This window comes from Orcinus orca, chromosome 3 (genome assembly GCF_937001465.1).
Source record: "Orcinus orca chromosome 3, mOrcOrc1.1, whole genome shotgun sequence".
Lineage (NCBI taxonomy): Eukaryota > Metazoa > Chordata > Mammalia > Artiodactyla > Delphinidae > Orcinus > Orcinus orca.
Genome location: NC_064561.1, coordinates 123,752,837 through 123,776,692, shown reverse-complemented (window position 1 = coordinate 123,776,692; position 23,856 = coordinate 123,752,837). Strand labels below are relative to the sequence as shown.

The 23,856-nt window shown below is 34.4% G+C and overlaps 1 protein-coding gene across 5 annotated transcripts in view; it reads right to left on the bottom strand.

Moving 5' to 3' along the window:
• The window catches only part of AP3B1 (adaptor related protein complex 3 subunit beta 1), a 275,634-nt gene that overhangs the window by 34,371 nt on the left and 217,407 nt on the right, over positions 1 to 23,856 (bottom strand). For all 5 annotated transcript variants that reach the window (XM_033430068.2, XM_033430070.2, XM_033430067.2 and 2 more), the window contains 2 exons: positions 5,496 to 5,727; positions 1,102 to 1,186 (listed from right to left, as the gene is read on the bottom strand). In XM_033430068.2, coding sequence (XP_033285959.1) covers positions 1,102 to 1,186; positions 5,496 to 5,727 — 317 coding nt within the window. The remainder of the gene's footprint in view (positions 1 to 1,101; positions 1,187 to 5,495; positions 5,728 to 23,856) is intronic.

The window sequence follows — 23,856 nt, the reverse complement described above, 5'->3', positions numbered from 1 at the left end:
AATAAACAATTACTAGGCAATGTGGGGAAAAGTAATCAGTTTTTATATATCACTAATATAGTAGACCTCCCAAAACATAAAGGTGATGATCTGCATAAAATCAATGTGTTATGCTACATTGCTTATATTCATCATTGCAGGTTCTCAGCAATAAATGGTGTAATATTAGGCCTGAATTACTGGTAAACTGAAAAGGTATATGAAAAAGAAAGGTTCACTATATTCAACCTATAAACGTATTTAAAAGTGACTATTTCCTAAACCTGGAGATTTTTATCATAAAAAATTCTGTTAGAAGCTAGCTAAAATTTAGATAAATAAAATGCCTCAATTCTTTTCAGAATAAGAACAACTTCAAATCAAAATAACACATCATATCTTAGATCAGAAAAATACAAAAGAAATGAGTTCAAAGATAATTCTTAAAGATGCATGAATATAGCTTTGCATTAGTTTGCTAACAGTTTCTGGATTTCATCAGAAACGTATAAACATTATATAAAACAATAACAATGATAAAACACAATTCTAGAAAAGCTCTTTTGAATAGTATTCACCTATGAAACCTTTGCCAACTGATAAATGTTCTCTTTTGAATTTTATCAAAAGCAGTTTGTAAATTAAAGTAAAAATCTATGAAAAATCTATGAGTTTTTGGTACTGACAGAATCAATAATTCTCCACTTAAGAGGCTCGAGATAACATATAAAATGTTTCAAAAGATATCTTCTCTGGGCTAGCCAACAATATTATTAAAGTTTTTAATTTCTCCTGAGTTTTCCTCATGAATTTTATCATAAATTTTCCACAAGCACAGAGATAAGCAAAAAAAAAAAAAAAAAAAAAATTTAGCAGTAGCTTCTTACTTTAGCCAACAAACTGTGAAGTTCAACCAAATATGGTAGACTGTAATGGCTATCTGTGTAACAAATACTAAAAACATATATTGCACATAATTTTTCCATGGCAGTCTAAACATTATCAAAGAAAAGCATGTTTGTGTAAATGTTTTGTCTCTCAAAGAAAAAGCTGCTGAAAGCCTTGATTTTAATCTGCTATTGTTTATAGTAATATGAAATATAGATGAACAATTGAACTTACCACAACTGGAAACTGGCAGTCTGAGTGGAATCACAAAAGTCAATACCCATTGAAACAGTAATGGATCCCTCAGGCTCAAGAGATTCTAGGAGATAAGATAATTTAGACATGGAAACACAGAGGATGTGAAAAAGACTAAACACTAAAATCTTATGTAATGTTTGTAGTTTGGTTAAAACAGTCAAATTTAATGACGGCTTGTAAGAATAATTTCAAACTAAGAGTATTAAAGCAAATTATTAAGTAATTTCACTTGAAGCCTCTTTTTCACAACTTAATTCTGTCCATACTTCAATGAACACATTGTATCTATTTGTTTCAGAAATACACCTCATCCTGAGAAATTTCATGTTTTACAATATTGTCTTTATAGGCATTGAAGGTGAGAAGGAAATAAATGTTTTCCTGTTTGGAACAACTGTAACAGACTCTGGATGCTTTTAACAGATTGTGTACTTGAAACTATGGAATATTTACTTTAGATACAAAAAGTAAATTTTCAACAATGTTCTAAATTTCCACTGGGGGAAAAATCCAAAATTTAAAACATGCAAATTAAAGCAACACTGGAAGAAGAAATTAATTTGTTGTCCTCAGATATTAACCAAGACAACTGGCATTATAGGAACCCCAAACAATAAGTCTAACTGCATTAGTCAAAAAATTACTGGAAGAAAATTTAGTGGCAGATTAGATTATCTTGAAAAAAATAAATAGTAAAGTGACATTTCATAGATTTGTAATTTCTGAAGCTTCATCTATCAACTAATCAAGTGTGGGAAATAACTGTTTCAATATACAATACTGGTGTTTTTTCAGTTGATAATGATAAAACTCAAGATAAACAATAACACCATTTTATTCTGCTTATGATTCCAGAGTCAAAGTGTAATGCTGTACATTAGAATAATGAGGGATCTTAAAAATATACCTATTAAGTATAAATATTTATGTATATTTATTATATTTAAATAGAAACCATTCACTTTTGATTTCTACTTTGCTTAAAGTCTCTAGTATAACTGCAGTTGTATTGCACAGTAGCTTTATATTTAGTTTTATCTCTTCTGCATATATATTATTAGATGTAGTTATATTTTAGCAAGCACATACTAATCCAGTAGACTGTGATTATTCTAGTGCTTATTGATAGGTATAATTTGCCATTTAATGCTAACCATTACAGAAATGATGGTATAGATAGGACAAAAGAACAATTCAATAAGCTTAAGATACTAAGTATTTTTATATCTCAAAGGCTCAGTGAAGATTAGGCATTATAAGAAGGTATTTGTTTGATGCTGATTTTTAAAGTGTTATTGGTTTGCTTGCTAATTTATTAGTTGGTTTGCTGATTCCAGTTTGAATTTAATTTGTTTATAAACCTAACATTTACCAGGATGGCATGTTAAGTACCAGAAGACTTGCTACCTAATCTTCGGCAAACAACCTTTATTGTAAATTACCATAATAATAGTTTTCTTGCATTTCTCCTAAAGCTACACCTTATCAGTTCATAGTTTTGTCAGTCACATTGCTCAAAACTATTCTTCAGTGAATCCTTGATGTTTTCTTCTGTGCCACAGATATACTGGGGTTTGGTCTTATTGCAGCTGACACCACATTGGTAGTAGATGCTGTCATCTCCAAAGCATGATGGCATTCGGAACTTAGATCTCTCTACATCACGTATCCCCATATTTCATTTGACAAAGTGACGGTTCTCAAGATGCCTTGATGATGGCACTGTCTGACACAGTTTCGTAACTTCCTCCGTCTTAAGATAATTAACTGTGAGCTTAGTGCCATACTAATTCTGAAGGATAGTTCATGATCAATGGTATGTTTTATTATATGAATGCTTCAAGAGCAAAGTGCTCAGCATAAAATTATTCATATAATAGATTTTTATATTTGAAGCTTACTACATTGGAAAAGTTTATTCAATCGGGTGTCTGTAGTTGAATACTGCTTCTGGATCATTGCAATATACATGAGAGGGTTATGCAGAAATGGCTGAAAAACACTGGCTCTATTACACTGCACCATTAATAATGAAAAATTAAATCACACAAGATGCCATCTACTTTGATGTGACAGTTGTACAGTAACTAGTGAAATCTTAGCTGAACTCAAACTTGTCAATTGTTAACATAAAGTCACTGAATATAGTGCAGAGACCCTAAGGCTACTCTTTGAGTGAGTGAGTGAGTGTGTGTGTGTGTGTGTGTGTGTGTGTGTTTTAAACCTCTTGTGTACATGTGCCTGATCTCTTTGGGGAAAAATGGCACTTTATTCCTAATATTCTTGCAAGGAATCCAGTTTCATGCAAAATCCTGACAAAAGTCATCTCATATTATAGAGAAAAAAGAGAACAGATTGGTGACAAATAAGAAAGCCGCCGGACTCCTTAACATATGCATATGTACTTATTAAATAAAACAAATATCTTACTTCCCTTATTTCACAAAAAATGAAAATGCAGTATTTGTTCTTTGTTGCATTCCTATGATTTTTTTTGGACTAATTAAGATATTTCATACTCTGAACTCTACTGTTACCTATTGACGAAAGAGACTAAGTGGTATTACATACAAATTACTGCATGGGAAAGAATTCTGTATCTTGAGGGTATTCAATAAATGGCAACAGAACAAACGAAACACTACAAAAACTTTGCCCAAGAAAAGAAAAGGAAAGAAAGCCTATTACTAGTACTGAGGCAATGGCATATATCGATATTTTATTTTGGTGTTAAGGCCATATTATGAAATTTATTATACTTATTTCTTCTATTCTACATAGGCCAACAAAAGGTCAACTCATCAACTCATTATGCCAGCTCAAAGAAATGATAACACTGTTCTACTGTTTTAACCTTTGGATAACATTTTCAACCTTCAGACAATGCATATATCAGCTGCGTGACACTTTTTAAACTAAGTTAATTTTTTAACTAGGTAAAAAAAGCTGGATTTCAAGCAGTAAAAAAGAATACAAATTGGGATATTCTTTAATTCCTTAGCAATATATTAACTTCATAAAATAATTCAATAAAAATCAGGCACTATAGTCTTTAAATAGTGTGTCTTAATTACCAAATTATTTTTCAAAGAGGGTATTACATGGGTTCTGAAATCAACTTACTTTAACTCTACTTCTCTCTACTTTGGTTGCTTATAAAAGTCTATCATATTTCATCTACTAGGAATTTTTTTTTTCTTTGTGGAAAAATATAACACAAAGAATGACTTCTTTACTGAATGACTCATGAAAATGATAGGAGAGAATTCAACAATGTGAAAGAGCTCACTCAGGCAAAGAGGGAGAAAAAACAGAATAGCTATATGATAGACAATAATGAATAAAGGCAGAGTTACCCGGTCAAAAGGCTTTTGCTCACCTAAAGTATTATAAAAAGGAACTACCTGGAGCCTTTTGATGGTAATATTTCAAGGATTCAGTGACAGAAACCTTATATTACTTTTAATTAAGATTTTGCCTGAAGCTTCTCCCAACTAAACTGTGGGACTGCCTCCACTTACACAAAACAAAAAGAGAGAGAGACATTCTAACTATTATACTATTTTAAACTCAAAGTTAGCCATACAATTGTTACACTTAATTTTTAAAAGGTATATTTTTTGTAAAACACTTAAAAAATGGAAGGGGATGACAGCTGGAGAGACAGTGTGATATAATGGGCACTGAGGTAGCCTGGAAAGCACATGCTACGTGGTAGGGGCAGCCGGCTTGGCATCGGCTGGTTGTGCTGCATGCAGGTGGGAATAAAGCACCTGTACCGCCATAATCTTGTGCTTTATCCATGAACAGTGAGATTTCTTGGTTTGTCCTTTAATGTAAAAAAAAATACTCATTTTTAAATGGTGGCAACAGATTAAAAAAACACGATGTGTAAAAATACCAGTAACATACTGTGGGCTATTCTACCTTCTATGTATGGAAAGGAAGACAAACAGAATAGTACATACTCTGTCTTTGCTCCCTTCACTTTTCAATCTATGGAATATGAAGGGAAACGGGGAAGGAGAGATATGGAAGGTACAATACCCAAAAGCCAGACTAAAATCATGCAGGAAGTGAAGCTGACCAGAAAGAGAGGTGGGGGAAGGTGATACAGATAGGAAAAATGGGAGGAAATTGTGATTCTCCAGACACAGTCTTTCATTAGTACTGGTATTACCACTGCTGGCACCTAACTCACTAAGGGCAAAGACATGTATTTATCTTACAAGATAAATTCGGTTTAAAAAGGAAAAACTTATATACACTGAGTTTGCTAATAGTCAATAAAATAATATGTATTCTACTTTAAAATGAACCCATTTAATTATCAAATGCAGTTAAAGTTTTAAATGAGAATTACTACTTACCTATTGGATTAAAAACATGCATTTGCATGCCCACAGGAAGTTTCTTTTCCCCTATGTGGATATTTTCTACCTTCCAATCAGTGGTATTATTCAATGTTATTTGCACAGAGACCATATTATCACCAAAAACGCAAGGCTGTCTTGGAAAGAAATAATGGGCAGCTAGTCCTTTTCCACTCATCCGATGAAGCAGCACATGAGTTTTCACCGGTACAAAGACAGGAGTACTGACCTATTGCACAATGGAAAAAAGAAAGAAAGAAAAAAAAGAATTAGTGAATATAGTTATTAATTCTTAAAAATATACAAAAATTCGTAACACTTAACTCCTGTTTTCCCTGAAGTATTAATCACAATAATAGACATTAGTAGGATATCACACACATAGATATGAAGTCAGAAATTATATAAAAATGTAAAGTAAATGCCTTCGAAACAGTATTAAAATTCTTCTGTACTCTGCAGGCATATATTAAACTATTTTGACAATCTATATCTAAAAAGAAGAGAATAATCTTAGTTATATAAATATATTCAATTTTTTTAGAGTTTATAAATGTTTTTGTTTTCTTCTTAGGTACACTATATTTGGACATTTTGCCAATTTTCTTATTAGTTTTAATAATTTGTCATTTGATTTTCTTGGGCTTTCAAACTATAAGATATTATAATCTGTCTATAACGAACATCTTATACTTTCATTTCCAATCCTGACTGCTTTAACTTTTTTCACCCTGAATTTCTTTCACTGTAAACTGAAGACTATGACCTCCTTTTTAAGGTGGTTCTTCCTTTGCTTTAATGATTAAAAAGCTCTTCCCTACCTCAAGATCAGATAACTATTCACTTACATTTTCTTCTAGAGCTTTCATGGTTCTAATTTTTTAATTCATGAGGAACTGATTTAGGTATATTTACTCTATATTTAATTATTTTTCTCCAAATACTTAACAAATCATCTGTACATGATTTAATGATTAGCTCTTCCTCAATGGTCTATAAATGCAGATACTCTAATTATTTAGTTGGAGACGTGTTTGAACCTTGATGGAGCTGTTAAAACAGTCCCACACTGTTTTATTTCTTAGAGCCCTACAATGTGATTCAATTGTTTGGCAAAACAAAGCGCTGCTTATTCCGCCACCCACCCCCGCCAATATTTTCTCGGCTAATCATCTGTTTATCCTTCCACTGAACCTTAGACTCTTAGTTAAATTCAACTGTGGGTGGAATCAGAGGCAGCATATTAAGTGAAGAAATACAGTCCTTTCTAAAATCATATGGTGGCTATCTTTCCTTTCAAAGTCAAAGTATTGCATGTGGCTTGACCTGACGTGGGCAAGCTTTAAAAAAAAAAAAAAAATCAATTTGTGATTAAACAGGCCTAATCAAGATTTTTTCCTAACAAGTGTACTCTCCCAAACTAGGTTTTCTATTATAATTGTGAGAGTACATATTAACCTGTTCAACATGCTCACTATGCCACTGACATCTGATGACAAAAAACTTAATAATAATAATAATTTAAAACTCATCAACAAAAATCCAAGAGTTAAATATCATATACACAGAATGATAAAGTTGGAGAGAGGCAAGTGTAGAGCACCATGAGAAAAGCAGAACAAAAGCAGGAGTCTGGATTACAGGCACCCAGGAATTAGCACTCTAGATATAAGGTGCTTTGAAGGTATGCCTTAAGTCATTTAAGAGCTATCAGCTTGTCTTAGTTGGTTAACTGATTTTCTCAATCTAACCCTGGGACACGTGGTCCAAATATTTGTTTTTTTCTACTTTGTCTCAAAATTCTGCACCTTTATTATAATAGTTAAAACAATGCTAAGGAATGTGCAAAGGAAGAAAAACAGTGTAATTCTCTCCACACATTCTTTCCACACTCAACCAAGTTCAAGAAGCACTTTAACTTCTAAAAAAGGTCCTCCCTAACAATCTTCAAAGCTTATCTATGAGAGTGCAAAGAGACCTATGTTTTCTTTCACAATAAATACCTCATAAATGGCACTCTGGGGTAATAATATACACATTTTTAACTACAGAAAGGGGCTGACTGAAAATGTTTGATTGCTTTTTTTAACCTATTTTCTAAGTTCATACAAGTCATATTTAGCGAACCTCCTCCACTATCTAAACTACATAGGTGATATTTTGTTCAATAAAACCAGTAGGTTTCATAAATACTTCATCAATTTCCATATGTAATACAATTAATCCTGACAAGAGAGCAAGATTTTAGTTCAACATTTTGTACATCAGATTACTTACTTATATTCCAGAAACATATACATGATCTGTGGCTGCTTATATTCTAAGATGCTAAATGTCATGAATGGCTTTTCTTACTTCATAATTTATAAATAACAATTATTTTATTAAATGTTTAAAAAAAACAGGTAAAAAGTAAATTAATTAGTGAATGACCTAGACTGGGGCTGTGAAAATGAGGGTTTAAGAAAAGAGGCAGATACTTAAGTTTGAACAAAACAAATCATCTTGGGTAGGAGACAGCAAACTACAGCCCACAAGCCAAATACCACCTGCTGCTTGTTTTATAAAGTTTTATTGGAACACGGCCATTCTGTTCTTTGACATATTGTGGGTGGTTGCTTTTTGGCTCTACAATGAAAGAGATGAGTAGTTGCAATGCCTAACATATTTACTATCTGGACCCTTTACAGAAAAAGGTGGCTGACCCCTGATCTAAGGGCATACATGTTACATTCTTCCTTCTCCCCTCCCCTTCTCCTGTTGTCCTGAGAAACAGTTCTCCATGGATCTCTCACAGTTCTGTACATCTTCTAAGCAAAGGTATTAACAACTTTGTTCCTGAAAATCTTTTCAAGGATGTACAGCAAGCAGTCTTTGGAAATGGGTTAAGTGCCTCCCTCTGGGGCAAAGGTTGGACAGGTTTGCCAACAGACCCTTATGAAAGGTTGGGATCTTCTATGCTAAGGATCCTCTCCTCTAAAGCAACCCACTGCATATGCAGTCATTACCTAGCCTTCATTGCGTCACCCTGTGAAAACTGGGGCTCAGAGAAGTGGCAAGAATGATGTTACCCTGGCTTCTGCTACTGCTGTGAGTAATAAACTGTCCTTTGTCTTTGACAGAGGAGTCTGGTGTCTTCTACCAGTACCCATGAAATTGTCTCAGGCTAACTTGTTAGCCTGAAAGTGAGGTAACATCTCATACCCTGCACAGTTCTTTGATACCTACTTTTCTGTTTTTCTGGTCATCTGACAATTCCCAGATCCACTTACTCCAAAGAGCTAAATTAACGTTGAGTAGGAGTATCATGTACAGCTGTGCAGTGGTAACTGACTGAGAGGTGGATAAGATCTAAAAACCTAGCTTACATTCAAGGGTGCCTTAATGGAATGTGCACAATGGCACCACCAGGGTTAGCATGCTTTGCTAATGAGAAGTCTTCTTGACAAAGAAGCTACTTTTTTTTTTTTTCCACTTTCCTTTATTAAAGTTGATGTTATGACCTGGCTAATTGTTTCTATGAGGTTCTGATGTATCATGATGTGTTCTGATGGCTGACAACAAAGTATCAAGGAAGTTTTATGAAAGACACTGAGGAATCAAGAGTTCAATGTTTCAGGGTAGCTTTTATCTGGTTCGAGACTAAGTGCTGGTATTTTGAAGGAGCTTTCTCCCCAGTGTTCTACCCTGTAGTGGTTATATATGGGATTGTCTGCTCAACACATCTACCATCTTCTAGGAATGTTGCCACATTCAGTTCTTGATGGAGCTGGCATGTTCTTATGCCACCTCATGATCTGACCACATTAACTGGTTCAGGAATGGGCACCTGGCCCAATGAGTTCCTTTCCTAGGATTTTTGGATTTGGGACTTAGGAAGTTGAGCCAGTCTCTCTCAAGTGGCTAAAATTCTGAGATTTAAAACTGTAATGTCTGTGGCCACATTTCCTGCCATATTGCTCAGTAAGAAATAAACAAAGAACAGGTGAGAGACAGAGTCCTGCTGGTATCTTTGGTTTGGATGGTTCTTGAAGCTGACATATTCCTACCCTTCCTGAAGCTTGGTTTTCTGTGAAATACTCTAGCATTCCTTCCTGAAACTTCCTTTTTTTTTTTTTCCCTTAAGCTAGTTCAAATTCGGTTTCTATCATTTAACTCCCCCAACTCAACTACTAATCACAATTAGTCAGATTTCAGGACACTAACTGGGAGACTGGGGAATAAACTCATAATGGGATAAGGCGCTTTCTTGCTCCTTTTCCTAAAGCCCTGGTAGATATGTTATGGTGAGACTCAGGCATGGCATCTGATTAGGTTGAGCCATATGAATCTACCAACTCTGTACATCAAAGACTTGAATTACAGCAAAGGAAATAAAAGCAAAAATAAACAAATGGGACCTAATTAAACTGAAAAGCTTTTGCACAACAAAGGAAACTGTCAACAAAACGAAAAGACAATCTACTGGACAGGAGAAAATATTTGCAAATGATATGATCGATAAGGGGTTAATATCCAAAATATATAAACAGCTCATACAACTCAACATCAAAAAAACAAACAACCCAATTAAAAACTGGGCAGAAGAACTGAATAGACATATCTCCAAAGAAGACATACAGATGGCTAACAGGCACATGGAAAGATGCTCAACATCATTAATTATCAGAGAAATGCTAATTAAAACCAAAATGAGATATCACCTCACAACTGTCAGAATGGCTATCTTCAAAAAGAACACAAATAACAAATATTGGCGAAGGATGTAGAGAAAAGGGAACCCTCCTACACTGTTGGTGGGAATGTAAATTGGTGAAAAACAGTATGGAGGTTTCTCAAACAACTAAAAATAGAACTACCATATGACCCAGCAATTCCACTCCTGGGTACATATCCAAAAAAACCGAAAACACTAATTTGAAAAAAATACATGCACTTCAATGTTCATAGCAACATTATTTACAATAGCCAAAATACAGAAGCAACCTAAGTGTCAATCAACAGATGAATGGATAAAGATGACGTGATATATATATGTACAATGGCATACTACTCAGCCATAAAAAGAACAAAAATTTTGCCGTTTGCAACAACATGGATGGACTTGGAAGGTATTATGCTAACTGAAATAAGTCAAACAAAGAAAGATAAATACTGTATGATATCACTTGTATATGGAATCTAAAAAATAAAATACACTAGTGAATACAACAAAAGGAGCAGACTCACAGATATAGAGAACAAACTAGTGGTAACCAGTGGTGAGAGGGAAGGGGGAGGGGAAAGATGGGAGTAGGGGATTAAAAGGTACAAACTACTATGTATAAAATAAATAAGCAGCAAGGATATATTACATAACACAGGGAATACAGCCAATATTTCATAATAACTATAAATGGAGTATAACCTTTAAAAAGTATGATTTATTATGTTGTTCATCTGAAACTTACATAATATTGTACATCAACTATACCTCAACAAATAAAGAGAAGGAAAAAAAAGTGGAATTAGCAATTCTTATGGTTCAACTTGCTTTGGTTCAAGGCTACTTAGTCCTACCTTCATTAAGAAAGAGGAATCTTATTTATTATGTTTATTATCTGTCTCTCCCTTTATTCCCCGCTTTTATGTTCAATTTACAAAACATAATTTTACCTATTTTCAGAACTCAAAGCATAATTTTTCTACTTTAAATGATTATAGAGATTTTCAGATAATATACCACTAGTGTTGGTCATAACTATACTTGATGCTGAGTGCTCAATTATAACACTGTTCCTAAAAATACTACAGTCTTTCAAGGAGCTTACTGTGATAAGCGGAGATTATCAATATTAATACTTGTTGGTTTTAGGATATGACTTGACTAGAAATTTTCTACTGTATATAATTGGACACAAATGAAAAATACCATATTTCTTAATAATTAGAAGGACTTCTATGATCCAAACACTATTTCTTATAGTATCTAGTTCAGGTAAAAGCATTATTTCCCATTAAATATTAAAACTTGCATAAATAGGATAGTATGAAAGACAATATTTGAAAACAATGGTTTTGATTTAATTATTTAACTACTAATGTTCAAAGAATTAAAAATTTAGCTGCATTATAAGCAAATGATATGGGTTATCCTCACGATTCCTGAGGAGGTAATTAGTTCACTAAATATAATAACTCTAAAATAAAAAGCCTTCTTCTAGAGTTAACAGAACAAAAAGCATCAAGTTAACAGTGAGAGAATCCTCTACAAATCTTTACACAGCATATGTTTAAATAATAAAAGTCATTTGTGTACCTTTAGATGGTTTATGAAAATAACCAATCAATTTTGCAGACACAACATTATTTCTAAAGGGAATCTATGTGACTCATGATGCCTGTAGATACACAGAGACAAACCACACATATTTTATCACTTTATTACAGTAAGCAAATAAGCGTGGAATGAGAGTGCACATAACTGTCTACTTAGCGCTTACTGAAACATTTATAAGAGCTGTTATCTCCCTAATAACAGACAGACAGCGTGCAATTTTAGAGAGGAGAAAAGCTTCATATTTTTTAACACTTCACTAAAAAGTAACCGAAGAGTGTAAAATGAAAAATACTCTGTGCAGTAAGCTGGTAATGGACCATATTATCAACTCAAGTTAGATTTATAGGATACAAACTAGTCACTAATAGTTATTTTATGACATAGCATGTCTGCTTTTTTTGAGATTATTAAGATTAAAGTTGTAAAACTTCTTTTGAACATAGCTGTTCAAAATGACTGAATTATAAAATTTAAATGAGAACTGAAAATAAAACATGGATTATCAAATGCCTAAAAATAAACCTTGTTCAACATCTGCATTACTATTTCAGAGATGACACTTCCATGTAAAGCTTTATGAAAACAATATCTTCTAGTCTGTTTTGCTTTAATCCACATTCAGACAGTTAATCATTTTTAAGTATTATCAATCTATTCTGTTTTTGGACTCCAAAAATACGAAGATCTGCAGTATATAAACTGCTCTCTTTGTACCTAGTTTTGTTTGGCTTATTTTACAGCAGTATCTATTTAGATATATAATTTATAAAAAATGACCAGACTGTAAACAGAGATACAGTTTCATCTTTAAAATTAGCACTTTTTAAACCAGTGTAAATCTCAACTGGTAAGAACTGTAATGCAGAAAGCTACAGTATTGTCTTATTCACCCAGTAAACTGTAGAAAGTGAGCCTATTTTATCTTTAATCTACAGTATTGGGTCTAGTACCTAGTACAGGATTTAAAAAAGCAAAGGGAAAATGTGCTTAACTGTTAGCTAGAACTATAAACATAACATTCAAAGAAGTATATTTCATTTTTCCATCGAATATTACTTTAAATAAATGGTTTATACTTCTAAAGATAACTTCCTCCTTATATATGTATATTTAGGTATTCTAGAAAGTAACTGTGTTCCTTGCTCCTATTTTATTTTAGTCATCAGTATATACAACGAAAAACGTGAGACTTTTCACCTCTTATTTTGGTAATAAATAAAAATGTATTTACAGAAAGATCTGAGTAATTATCAACAAACATTTAATGAGAACCTTACTTCACACATGGTATTAAGCAGGCTACAGCAAACTTGCCCTATGGATCAAACCCAGTCCACTGCCTGTTTTTGTATAGTCTGTGAGCTAAGAATGGTTGTTACATTTTTTTTTTTTAACATCTTTATTGGGGTATAATTGCTTTACTGGTTGTTACATTTTTAAATGGTTGAAAAAAATAAAAAGAAAACTAACATTTTTGTGACACTAAAATTATAAGACATTCTAATTCAATGTCCACAAACAGTTTCATTGGAATGCAGCCACATTCATCCATTTCTGCACAACCTCTGGCTGTTTTACCACAATGGCAGAGTTGAGTGGCTGTGCTCTGCAAAGCTAAAAATATTTACTATCTGGCCCTTTACAAAATGTTTGCTGACCCCCATAGAGGATGTATTCAATTTCCATTGGTGTTGAGATGAGGAGGAAATTACTTTATAATAATACCCTATCCTTTCCCCTCCCCAAAGGTAAACCTATAAGTCTCACTGTCGACATACTACTTTTTATAAATCTGAAATCCAGAGTGATGTGTATATACTTTTATTTACCACTTTCATAGAAAAATAGTTCCAGAACTATGGATGTAGATACGTTATACTATTCTTAGATATGTTCTACTATTTTTTTTCATATTTCCTTTCTGACTTTTGGTTTAAGGGTGCTAATAAAAACAAAACAATCTGGTTTCCAAAGTGTTTAGCAGAAAGGTTCCAATAATTGGTTACAATAAATTTTGTCAGAACTGAAACAGTTTATATAAGCACAAACAATTATGTGTTGTGTTATTTGATAGATGTGATAATCATTTGATCTTTAGTTCTACTGCTTTCTCACTGACAATATCAATATCATATACAAAAGGAAATGTTAGTGTTCCCTTCCTTTGGAACCAAGCTCAGAATCTTAGCATTATCTTTGACATTCTTATTTCCCTCCTACAATTACTTGAGAAGTTTGATGTCTCTTGTATTCATTTTCTTCTTTTCTGTTGTCTACCACCAGCTTAATTCAAGTCATCAATGCCACTTAAAACATTAAAACATTTTTCAAAATTTTAAATTGCAAAAGAAGTGCATGCTTATTGAAAACAATTTCAATCAGTATGGAAATAAAAGTAAAATTCCCTCAGGTTTAACCATAATTAACAATTTGGTGTCCCTCCCTATCTTTTGCTCCCCTTTTATTTCTGCTTGCCCATTCAAATTGGCCTCCCTGTCTCTAGATTCTTTCCACTCCAATCCATACCACAGGCTCTTGTAAAAATAGTTCTCTTAAAAGTGTACCTCCCTTATACGCTCAGTGAGGAGGGGTAGAAAGTGCTGAGCTTTGAAGCCAGACAGATGAGCTGAACCTCTGGCTCTGCAATTTACTAATCCTATGACACTAAAAAAGTTACTCATGCTTTAGAGACCTCAATTTTCACATCTGTTAAGTGGGGAAACTATGACCTATCTTTTAGGGTTGTTGTAAATCTAGGCTAAATATAAAAAAATCTAGAGGAGTGAAGGGCCTGAAGATGTTAACGTTGACAGGCACAAGTACGGGAGTGAGACATGATTTCAGAGTTGAAATGAAAGAGTATGTGGTTGAAATTCAGTACAGGTCAAAGTTATCGGTACTGAACAGATCAAGAGGCTGTGAGGTTACATATTGCACAGGTTGAAAATATGTACAGTGAGATGTCCCAGGATGATGGTGGGCTTGGAAGATGCCAAGATCTTCACTGAATGTGGGTAAATGATTAAGAGATCCCAAGATGAGAATGACAAGGAAAGGAAAAGGGTATAGGAAGATGGAATGGGCCTCATATGAGGAAGGAACATGAGGATGAAAAGGGAATGGCCTAGATGAAACATCTGGGAGCTTCATATAAACCATCTTGCTGGTAATAATGATTTCGTCAAAGAATTCTAGAGAATTGTGAGTGAGGTCATGATGAGAATATTTGTTATGGGACAGCAAGATCCAAAGGGAGATTCTCAGGAAAGCCAGGCTACATAATAGTACTTTATAAAAGTATGTGAGGGGATTGGTAGTTGTTCCACACATTTCACAATGGCGCCACAGCATCTAAAAACCAGCCATGCTGCTTGCACTTAAATGAACTGTAACTTAGGAGACAGAGGAATATGGATCTCATCTAGAGGAAGTTCTAGAGGAAGAAAAAGAAGTATGTCTTAGTTGACGTACAAATTGGAAAGGCAGTTTTATTACTGCTACTTTAATTTTAAATAACAGGGCTCTCCAGGGATGCTTTCTTTGAATCTGACAAAGAAGGAAAGGATCCTTTCTACATCACAGATGTCAGTTAGACAAACCATACATTGCTGTGGAATTCCTGACATAGGGCAAGTTTGGGGAAATGGGTCCTCTGAGACTACAGAGCTAGCGTGCACACTCGCTTACACGCTCTCTCACACATACATATATATATATATATATATTTTTTTTTTTTTTTTTTCTTTTCCTGATCTGTGCATAAATATTTTAAATTCTTCAGTGAGGAGGCAGGGATGGGTAGAACACCTTGATTTACTACACAGGAACCTCTGAGTCTTTGGAGTCCACGTCTTTGGCAGCAAAACCTCTGATGACCGGGCTTTATTTTCGGTAGAGTCACCTGACTAGGAATTTTTCTGGATCAATACCTAGGACTGGGGCCTAGGTGCTTGTACTCTTGCACTGGTCCATGTGTTCTCAGGCTATCCCTATATTTGGCATATGAAACATCTTTCTTCAGAAGCAAGAAAGGCTATGGCTTCCCTCTTGTCAGGTAGAGTTAGTGCTGGCAGTGGTAAGTAAGAAAACATTAAATTTTAAGTTAGAAGACCTTCAAGTGATTGATGAGAAGAAAATTATTTAACTTCTTTGAGCATGAATTCGTAAAATAAAGAGTAAAACTACTTAATTTGTAGGATCGTTTTTATAAGTATTCAGTGAGATACTTCATATGAAAGTGTTTTGTGGATGAAAGTACTCTTCTTTAATTGTCATTAAAGACAATGTTTATTGGCATAAGGGAAAAACACTGGCAGAACTAAGATCAGAATTGAACATTTTTAAGTGTCATTTCTGTCAAGTAATAATCTACAATTTCTTTTCCAATAAACACAAACTATTCCTTATGATAAAGGAAAATAAAGGTCAGTCACGCAAGCTAGTGGGGAGATTGTTTCCTCTTTTTCAGAGAACTACAGGAAGTGGGAAGAACCAGCATTTATTACTTCTTTCCAAAGATTAATGATAACCGAGGAAACCTTTTTGAATATGACCTTAATTATGAATCAGTAGCCTTAGTCACCAGAATAACCTTCAAAAGAAAATCAATAAAATGAGATCAGATTTTTAAATTATCAGTTATTTAATAAACTAGATATCTAAAAGTGGATTTCAAGTGAGAATTTCATAAGCACACATCATTTATGATGTGATGAGGAATCTCAAGATAAGTCTGAATGTCCTAACATCATAAGAAGACTACTATGCTTTGAGGTATTTTATACTTCTTTACATCATCAGGATTACAGTATTAAAGAACTCCTACCATCTATATATCTACCTTCAGTACTGAAATTATAGAATCCCACTTTTATACTAATTATAGGGAATTAACTCTTACTGTTTGGACATGTTGAAAAGAGCAATGAAGAATATCACTAAAAACAATGTAACAAAGGTAACCAGAGGCAGCTGGATGGGGCACTAGATCAAACGTCAGGAGCCCTGGGTTATGGTTTCAACTCAGTCATATATTAGTAGTGAGAACTTAGCTAAATCACAGCCTCACTTAGCTTCTGTTTTTCTCCTCTGTAAAATGGGGCTAATTATACACATCCTGTCTGCTTCACTGAGTTGTTTTGAGGACAAAATGAGACTGTATATGTGAAATTGATTTTTAAACTGTTCAATAAAAGGCATTATCGGGATTATTAGTAAATTGAGTTTCCTGTCAACATTAAAACATCAATCTGTCAGATAACATACGGTCCTGAGGTTAAAAGTACATATCAAAAAGCTGAATCACCATTGGAGAAGGGCATTTAAAACAATGCTGCTGTATTTATTGATAGTACCATCCAAAGGCCTTTAAAACAGTAATCCCTTCCCCCATGTCCTTTTTTTTTTTTCCTCTGTTAGTTGTGGGTGAAGAGGACTGTTCTCTAAAAGGTTTCTAAATGATGTTGATGTTAAAAAATATAGTATCACCATTTAACAGCCTTTTAAAGAGCAGTCCCTAGCATGGTCTTTGTTAACAACTGAGGGAAGAAGGGACTATTTTTTCAAAGGCTTTTAGAGGATGTTGTTAAAAGAATATATAGTGACATCATTTAAAAGCCTTTTAAATAATAGTTTTCCTTCCTTCCCAATTGTAATGTCCTTGGCTTTCATTTATTTTGTACTACAAGCTGAAAATGGACATGCCAACATATTATTGGTTATGGCAGGCATCTGATAGAGAAGGATGCATTGCTTTAAAAAATGTTGATGTCCAGAAATAAATCCAGCTCTTCAAGAACATAGTACCAGTTCTATACAGGATGCTGGCCACCCACCTTTTCATTGAGTTGTGGTACCTTTTGCTTGTTTTCTCTAAGAGTTTACTGAAGACGATGCCACGCAAACAGGAAAGGAGTCATTACAAGATTTCCGGTGAGATAAATGTAATCCTACCACCCACTGCTACTTGAGTTAACTCTCCATCCAACTTATGGCAAAATCTAACTCTAACTCCTATTCTGTTGTTTCGTTAAATTATTTCTGTCCACTATTCCTCTGATTTTAGACTTTACTCCACTAGGGGACAGCAGTGGATACTTAGGGTTCCTCTCCTTATTTAGCTCTCAGGGAGAGGAAAAATTAAGTCAACCATTTGGTTCAAAGCACAGTCTGATAGCCAGTAAGCTTTGAGATAGGTTAGCTTAGATCATCTTTCACGTAACACACCAAAGAAAAAAGAATTAGCTCCAGGGGTATAATCATAAAATGGGAAACAATTTTTCATTTCTTCTTATGCTGGGTCTTTTCAGAAAAGTGTTATTTCATTTTAAGGACAGGAATTCCTAGATCTACAACAGTTTGATGAAAAAAATAAACATTTAAAAATTCTAAAAGCACAGCCCTCCAAACACACTGCACTTTTCTTTTTGAATTTATTTTTTATACAGGTTCTTATTAGTTATCCATTTTACACATATTAGTGTATATATGTCAATCCCAATCTCCCAATTCATCACACCACAACCGGCCCCCTGCCACTTTCCCCGCTTGGTGTTCCTACGTTTGTTCTCTACATCTGTGTCTCTATTTCTGCCCTGCAAACTGGTTCATCTGTACCATTTTTCTAGGTTCCACAAATATCAGTTAATATACGATATTTGTTTTTCTCTTTCTGACTTACTTCACTCTGTATGACAGTCTCTAGATCCATCCACGTCTCTAGAAATGACCCCATTTAGTTCCTTTTAATGGCTGGGTAATATTCTATTGTATATATATATACCACATCTTCTTTATCCATCTGTCTGTCAATGGGCATTTAGGTTGCTACCATGACCTGGCTATTGTAAACAGTGCTGCAATGAACACTGGGGTGCATGTGTCTTTTTGAATTATGGTTTTCTCTGGGCACATGCCCACTAGTGGGACTGTTGAGTCATATGGTAGTTCTATTTTGAGTTTTTTAAGGAACCTCCATACTGTTCTCCATAGTGGCTGTACCAATGTACATTCCCACCAACAGTGCAAGAGAGTTCCCTTTTCTCCACACCCTCTCCAGCATTTGTTGTTTGTAGATTTTCTGATGATGCCCATCCTAACTGGTGTGAGGTGATACCTCATTGTAGTTTTGATTTGCATTTCTCTAATAATTAGTAATATTGAGCAGCTTTTCATGTGCTCCTTGGCCATCTGTGTGTCTTCTTTGGAGAAATGTCTATTTAGGTCTTCTGCCCATTTTTGGATTGGGTTGTTTGTTTTTTTAATATTGAGCTGCATAAGCTGTTTATATATTTTGGAGATTAACCCTTTGTCCATTGATTAGTTTGCAAATATTTTCTCCCTTTCTGAGGGTTGTCTGTTCATCTTGTTTGTAGTTTCCTTTGCTTTGCAAAACCTTTTAAGTTTCATTAGGTCCCATTTGTTTATTTTTGTTTTTATTTCCATTACTCTAGGAGGTGGATCAAAAAAGATCTTGCTGTGACTTATGTCAAAGAGTGTTCTTCCTATGTTTTCCTCTAAGAGTTTTATAGTGTGTGGTCTTACATTTAGGTCTCTAATCCATTTTGAGTTTATTTTTGTGTTTGGTGTTAGGGAGTGATCTAATTTCATTCTTTTATATGTAGGTGTCCAGTTTTCCCAGCACCACTTATTGAAGAGACTGTCTCTTCTCTATTGTATATCCTTGCCTCCTTTGTCATAGATTAGGTGACCATAGGTGCGTGGGTTTATCGCTGGGCTTTCTATCCTGTTCCATTGATCTTTCTGTTTTTGTGCCAGAACCATATTGTCTTGATTACTATAGCTTTGTAGTATAGTCTGAAGTCAGGGAGTCTGATTCCTCCAGCTCCATTTTTTTCCCTCAAGAATGCTTTGGCTATTTGGGGTCTTTTGTGTCTCCATACAAATTTTAAGATTTTTTGTTCTAGTTCTGTAAAAAATACCATTGGTAATTTGAGAGAGATTGCATTCAATCTGTAGATTGCTTTGGGTAGTACAGTCATTTTAACAATACTGATTCTTCCAATCCAAGAACATGGTATATCTCTCCATCTCTTGGTATCATCTTTAATTTCTTTCATCAGTGTCTTATAGTTTTCTGCATATAGGTCTTTCGTCTCCCTAGGTGTTTATTCCTAGGTATTTTATTCTTTTTGTTGCAATGGTAAATGGGAGTGTTTCCTTAATTTAGTGTATAGGAATGCAAGAGATTTCTATGCATTAATTTTGTATCCTGCAACTTTACCAAATTCATTGATTAGCTCTAGTAATTTTCTAGTGGCATCTTTAGAATTCTCTATGTATAGTATCATGTCATCTGCAAACAGTGACAGTTTTACTTCTTCTTTACCAATTTGTATTCCTTTTATTTCCTTTTCTTCTCTGATTGCTATGGCTAGGACTTCCAAAATTATGTTGAATAATAGTGGAGAGAGTGGACATCCCTGTCTTGTTCCTGATCTTAGAGGAAATGCTTTCAGTTTTTCACCATTGAGAATGATGTTTGCTTGGGTTTGTTGTATATGGCCTTTATTATGTTGAGGTAGGTTCCCTCTATGCCCACTTTCTGGAGAGTTTTTTTTATCATAAATGGGTGTTGAATTTTGTCAAAAGCTTTTTCTGCTTCTATTGAGATGATCATATGGTTTTTATTCTTCAATTTGTTAACACGGTGTATCACATTGATTGATTTGCATATATTGAAGAATCCTTGCATCCTTGGGTTAAATCCTACTTGATCATGGTGTATGATCCTTTTAATGTGCTGTTGGATTCTGATTGCTAGTATTATGTTGAGGATTTCTGCATCTATATTCATCAGTGATACTGGTCTGTAATTTTCTTTTTTTTGTAGTATCTTTGTCTGGTTTTGGTATCAGGGTGATGGTGGCCTCATGGAATGAGTTTGGGAGTGTTCCTTCCTCTGCAGTTTTTTTGAAGAGTTTGAGAAGGATGGGTGTTAGCTCTTCTCTAAATGTTTGATAGAATTCACCTGTGAAGCCATCTGGTCCTGAACTTTTGTTTGTTGGAAGATTTTTAATCACAGTTTCAATTTCATTACTTGTGATTGGTCTGTTCATATTTTCTGTTTCTTCCTGGTTCAGTCTTGGAAGGTTATACCTTTCTAAGAATTTGTCCATTTCTTCCAGGTTGTCCATTCTATTGGCATAGAGTTGCTTGTAGTAGTCTCTTAGGATGCTTTGTATTCCTGTGGTGTCTGTTGTAACTCCTCCTTTTTCATGTCTAATTCTGTTGATATGAGCCCTCTCTTTTTCTTGATGAGTCTGGCTAATGGTTTATCAATTTTGTTTATCTTCTCAAAGAACCAGCTTTTAGTTTTATTGATCTTTACTATTGTTTTCTTTGTTTCTATTTCATTTATTTCTGCTCTGATCTTTATAATTTCTTTCCTTCTACTAACCTTTGTTTGTTCTTCTTTCTCTAGTTCCTTTAGGTGTAAGGTTAGATTGTTTATTTGAGATTTTTCTTGTCTTTTCAGGTAGGCTTGTATAGCTATAAACTTTCCTCTTAGAACTGCTTTCGGTGCATCCCATAGGTTTTGGATCATCGTGTTTTCATTGTCATTTGTCTCTAGGTATTTTTTGATTTCCTCTTTGATTTCTTCAGTGATCTCTTGGTTATTTAGTAATGTATTGTTTAGCCTCCATGTATTTGCGTTTTTTACATTTTTTTCCCTGTAACTGATTTCTAATCTCATAGCGTTGTGGTCAGAAAAGATGCTTGATATGATTTCAATTTTCTTAAATTTACTGAGGCTTGATTTGTGACCCAAGATGTGACTGATCTATCCTGGAGAATGTTCTGTGTGCACTTGAGAAGAACGTGTAATCTGCTGTTTTTGGATGGAATGTCCTATAAATATCAATTAAATCTATCTGGCCTATTGTGTCATTTAAAGCTTCTGTTTCCTTATTTATTTTCATTTTGGATGATCTGTCCATTGGTGTGAGTGAGGTGTTAAAATCCCCCAGTATTATTGTGTTACTGTTGATTTCCTCTTTTATAGCTGTTAGCAGTTGTCTTATGTATTGTTCCCTAATTGTTCCATTCTACTGTACCTGACCAACTCTAGCCCATAATGATGTTAGTTACATTCCATTTTTACATTCCCTATAATTTAATTTTCATAATATTATTTAACTTTATGCATTCAACATGATTACTTAACTTTATTCTTATGCACCATGTAAACAGCAAAGTGCTAAGTCTGGACAATAATTTTTTTGCATGTTTTTGCATGATTTTTTAAAAATATAAATAACTTTTGAATTCTCTGTTGCCTTAATAGCACAAGTGAGTTAGCTATTTGTGCCTATAATTATGTGATAATAAATACTTTTACGTTTTAAAATATTTAAAAATCTGCATAAGAAGTCATGTCATTTGACACATTTTCCATTATCTACTGAGATAAATCAATGTTTCACTGAGAAATGCTAGTATAATTGATTCTAATAAATGAAAATTGGTAAAAGTTTGAAATAAAATTGACTTGAAGCATCAAAAAGACAGCAGTAGAAAGGTACAGATACAAAATTTAATATGACTGATCTGAAAATTTCAAATTTCTCTTAATTTGAGTGGTCTGACCAGAGTTAAGTAAAACTGCCACAAATAAGAACTTCTTGGTTAGACAGCTTTGAATTCTAGGAATAGTGATTACCATGGTGTCATCAATATCAAGACCCAAGAGTACATGCTTATATGTGGTGCTGCACTCTGGCTCTGCATCATAATGCCACGGTCCTACCCTTCCTCTCTTCTACAATTTGACAGGTGAGGTATAAATAGCTGACTCATCTTCTTCTCCCCACAGGTTCTATACATGAGGTGGTATACAGAATAATGGATCCCCAAAAGTGTCTAAGTCCTACCCACAGAATCTATAAATATGTAATGATGCATGGCAGGGGGGAATTAAAATTGTTAAACAGCTGAGTTTGAGATGAGATTTTCCTGGATTGTCTGTGTGGGCCAATGTAATTGTACAGATCCCATAAGTGAAAGAGGGAGGCAGGAGAGTCAGTGTCATAGTGATGCAGTGTATGGACAACTTAGTCATTGCTGGCTTTGAGCCAAGGAATGTGGGCAGCCTCTAAAAGTTGGAAAAGGCAAGAAAAAGGATTTTCCCCTAGAGCCTCTAGAAAAAAACACAGCTGTGCTGACACATTGATTTTAGATCAGTAAGACTCATTTTGGACTTTGACCTCCAGAACTGTAAGAAAATAAATTTGCATTGTTATAAGCCACCAAATGTGTGGTAATGTAGCAGTAACAGGGAGCTAATAAAAGTAATTATAATGTCTAGTTGCAAACTACTGTTCTGAATTCTTGTGTTGTAAAACCTATCTGTGGAGTCTATGGTATAATGTTTATTTGCATACATCTTTCAATGGCTGATCTGTGATGAGAGGCATCAACAATTCTGCTTTCTGTATAGTATTTTCTCATTGGACTTAAGCTCTAAATAGCATAGACACTAATAATTTGAGTGGCTTTCATACTGGATAGTTACTTGTCAGAATCATTTGGAAGACTGGTTTATAAAAAATTCCCCTCCCCTAATACTTTCTTTATTTTTAATGAACACACTAAGTTGGCTTTGATCCATTTGGTTAACAGACAGGTACTGAGAACCAATGAAAAAAATAAAAGATGAACTGTCTTCCAAAGGCTCCAGTTTAATGCTCTGCATATTACCTAAGACTACCTCTTAACCCTTAGTATGTGTTAGTTTTTCTGATAAAATATGCATACAAAAAACATTTTGGGGCTTCCCTGGTGGCGCAGTGGTTTAGAGTCCGCCTGCTGATGCAGGGGACGTGGGTTCATGCCCCGGTCCAGGAAGATCCCACGTGCCATGGGGCGGCTGGGCCCATGAGCCATGGCCGCCGAGCCTGCAAGTCCGGAGCCTGTGCTCCGCAACGGGAGAGGCCACAGCAGTGAGAGGCCTGCGTACCACACACACACACACACATACACACACAAAAAAACATTTTGTATGAATTCTATACAAGCCGA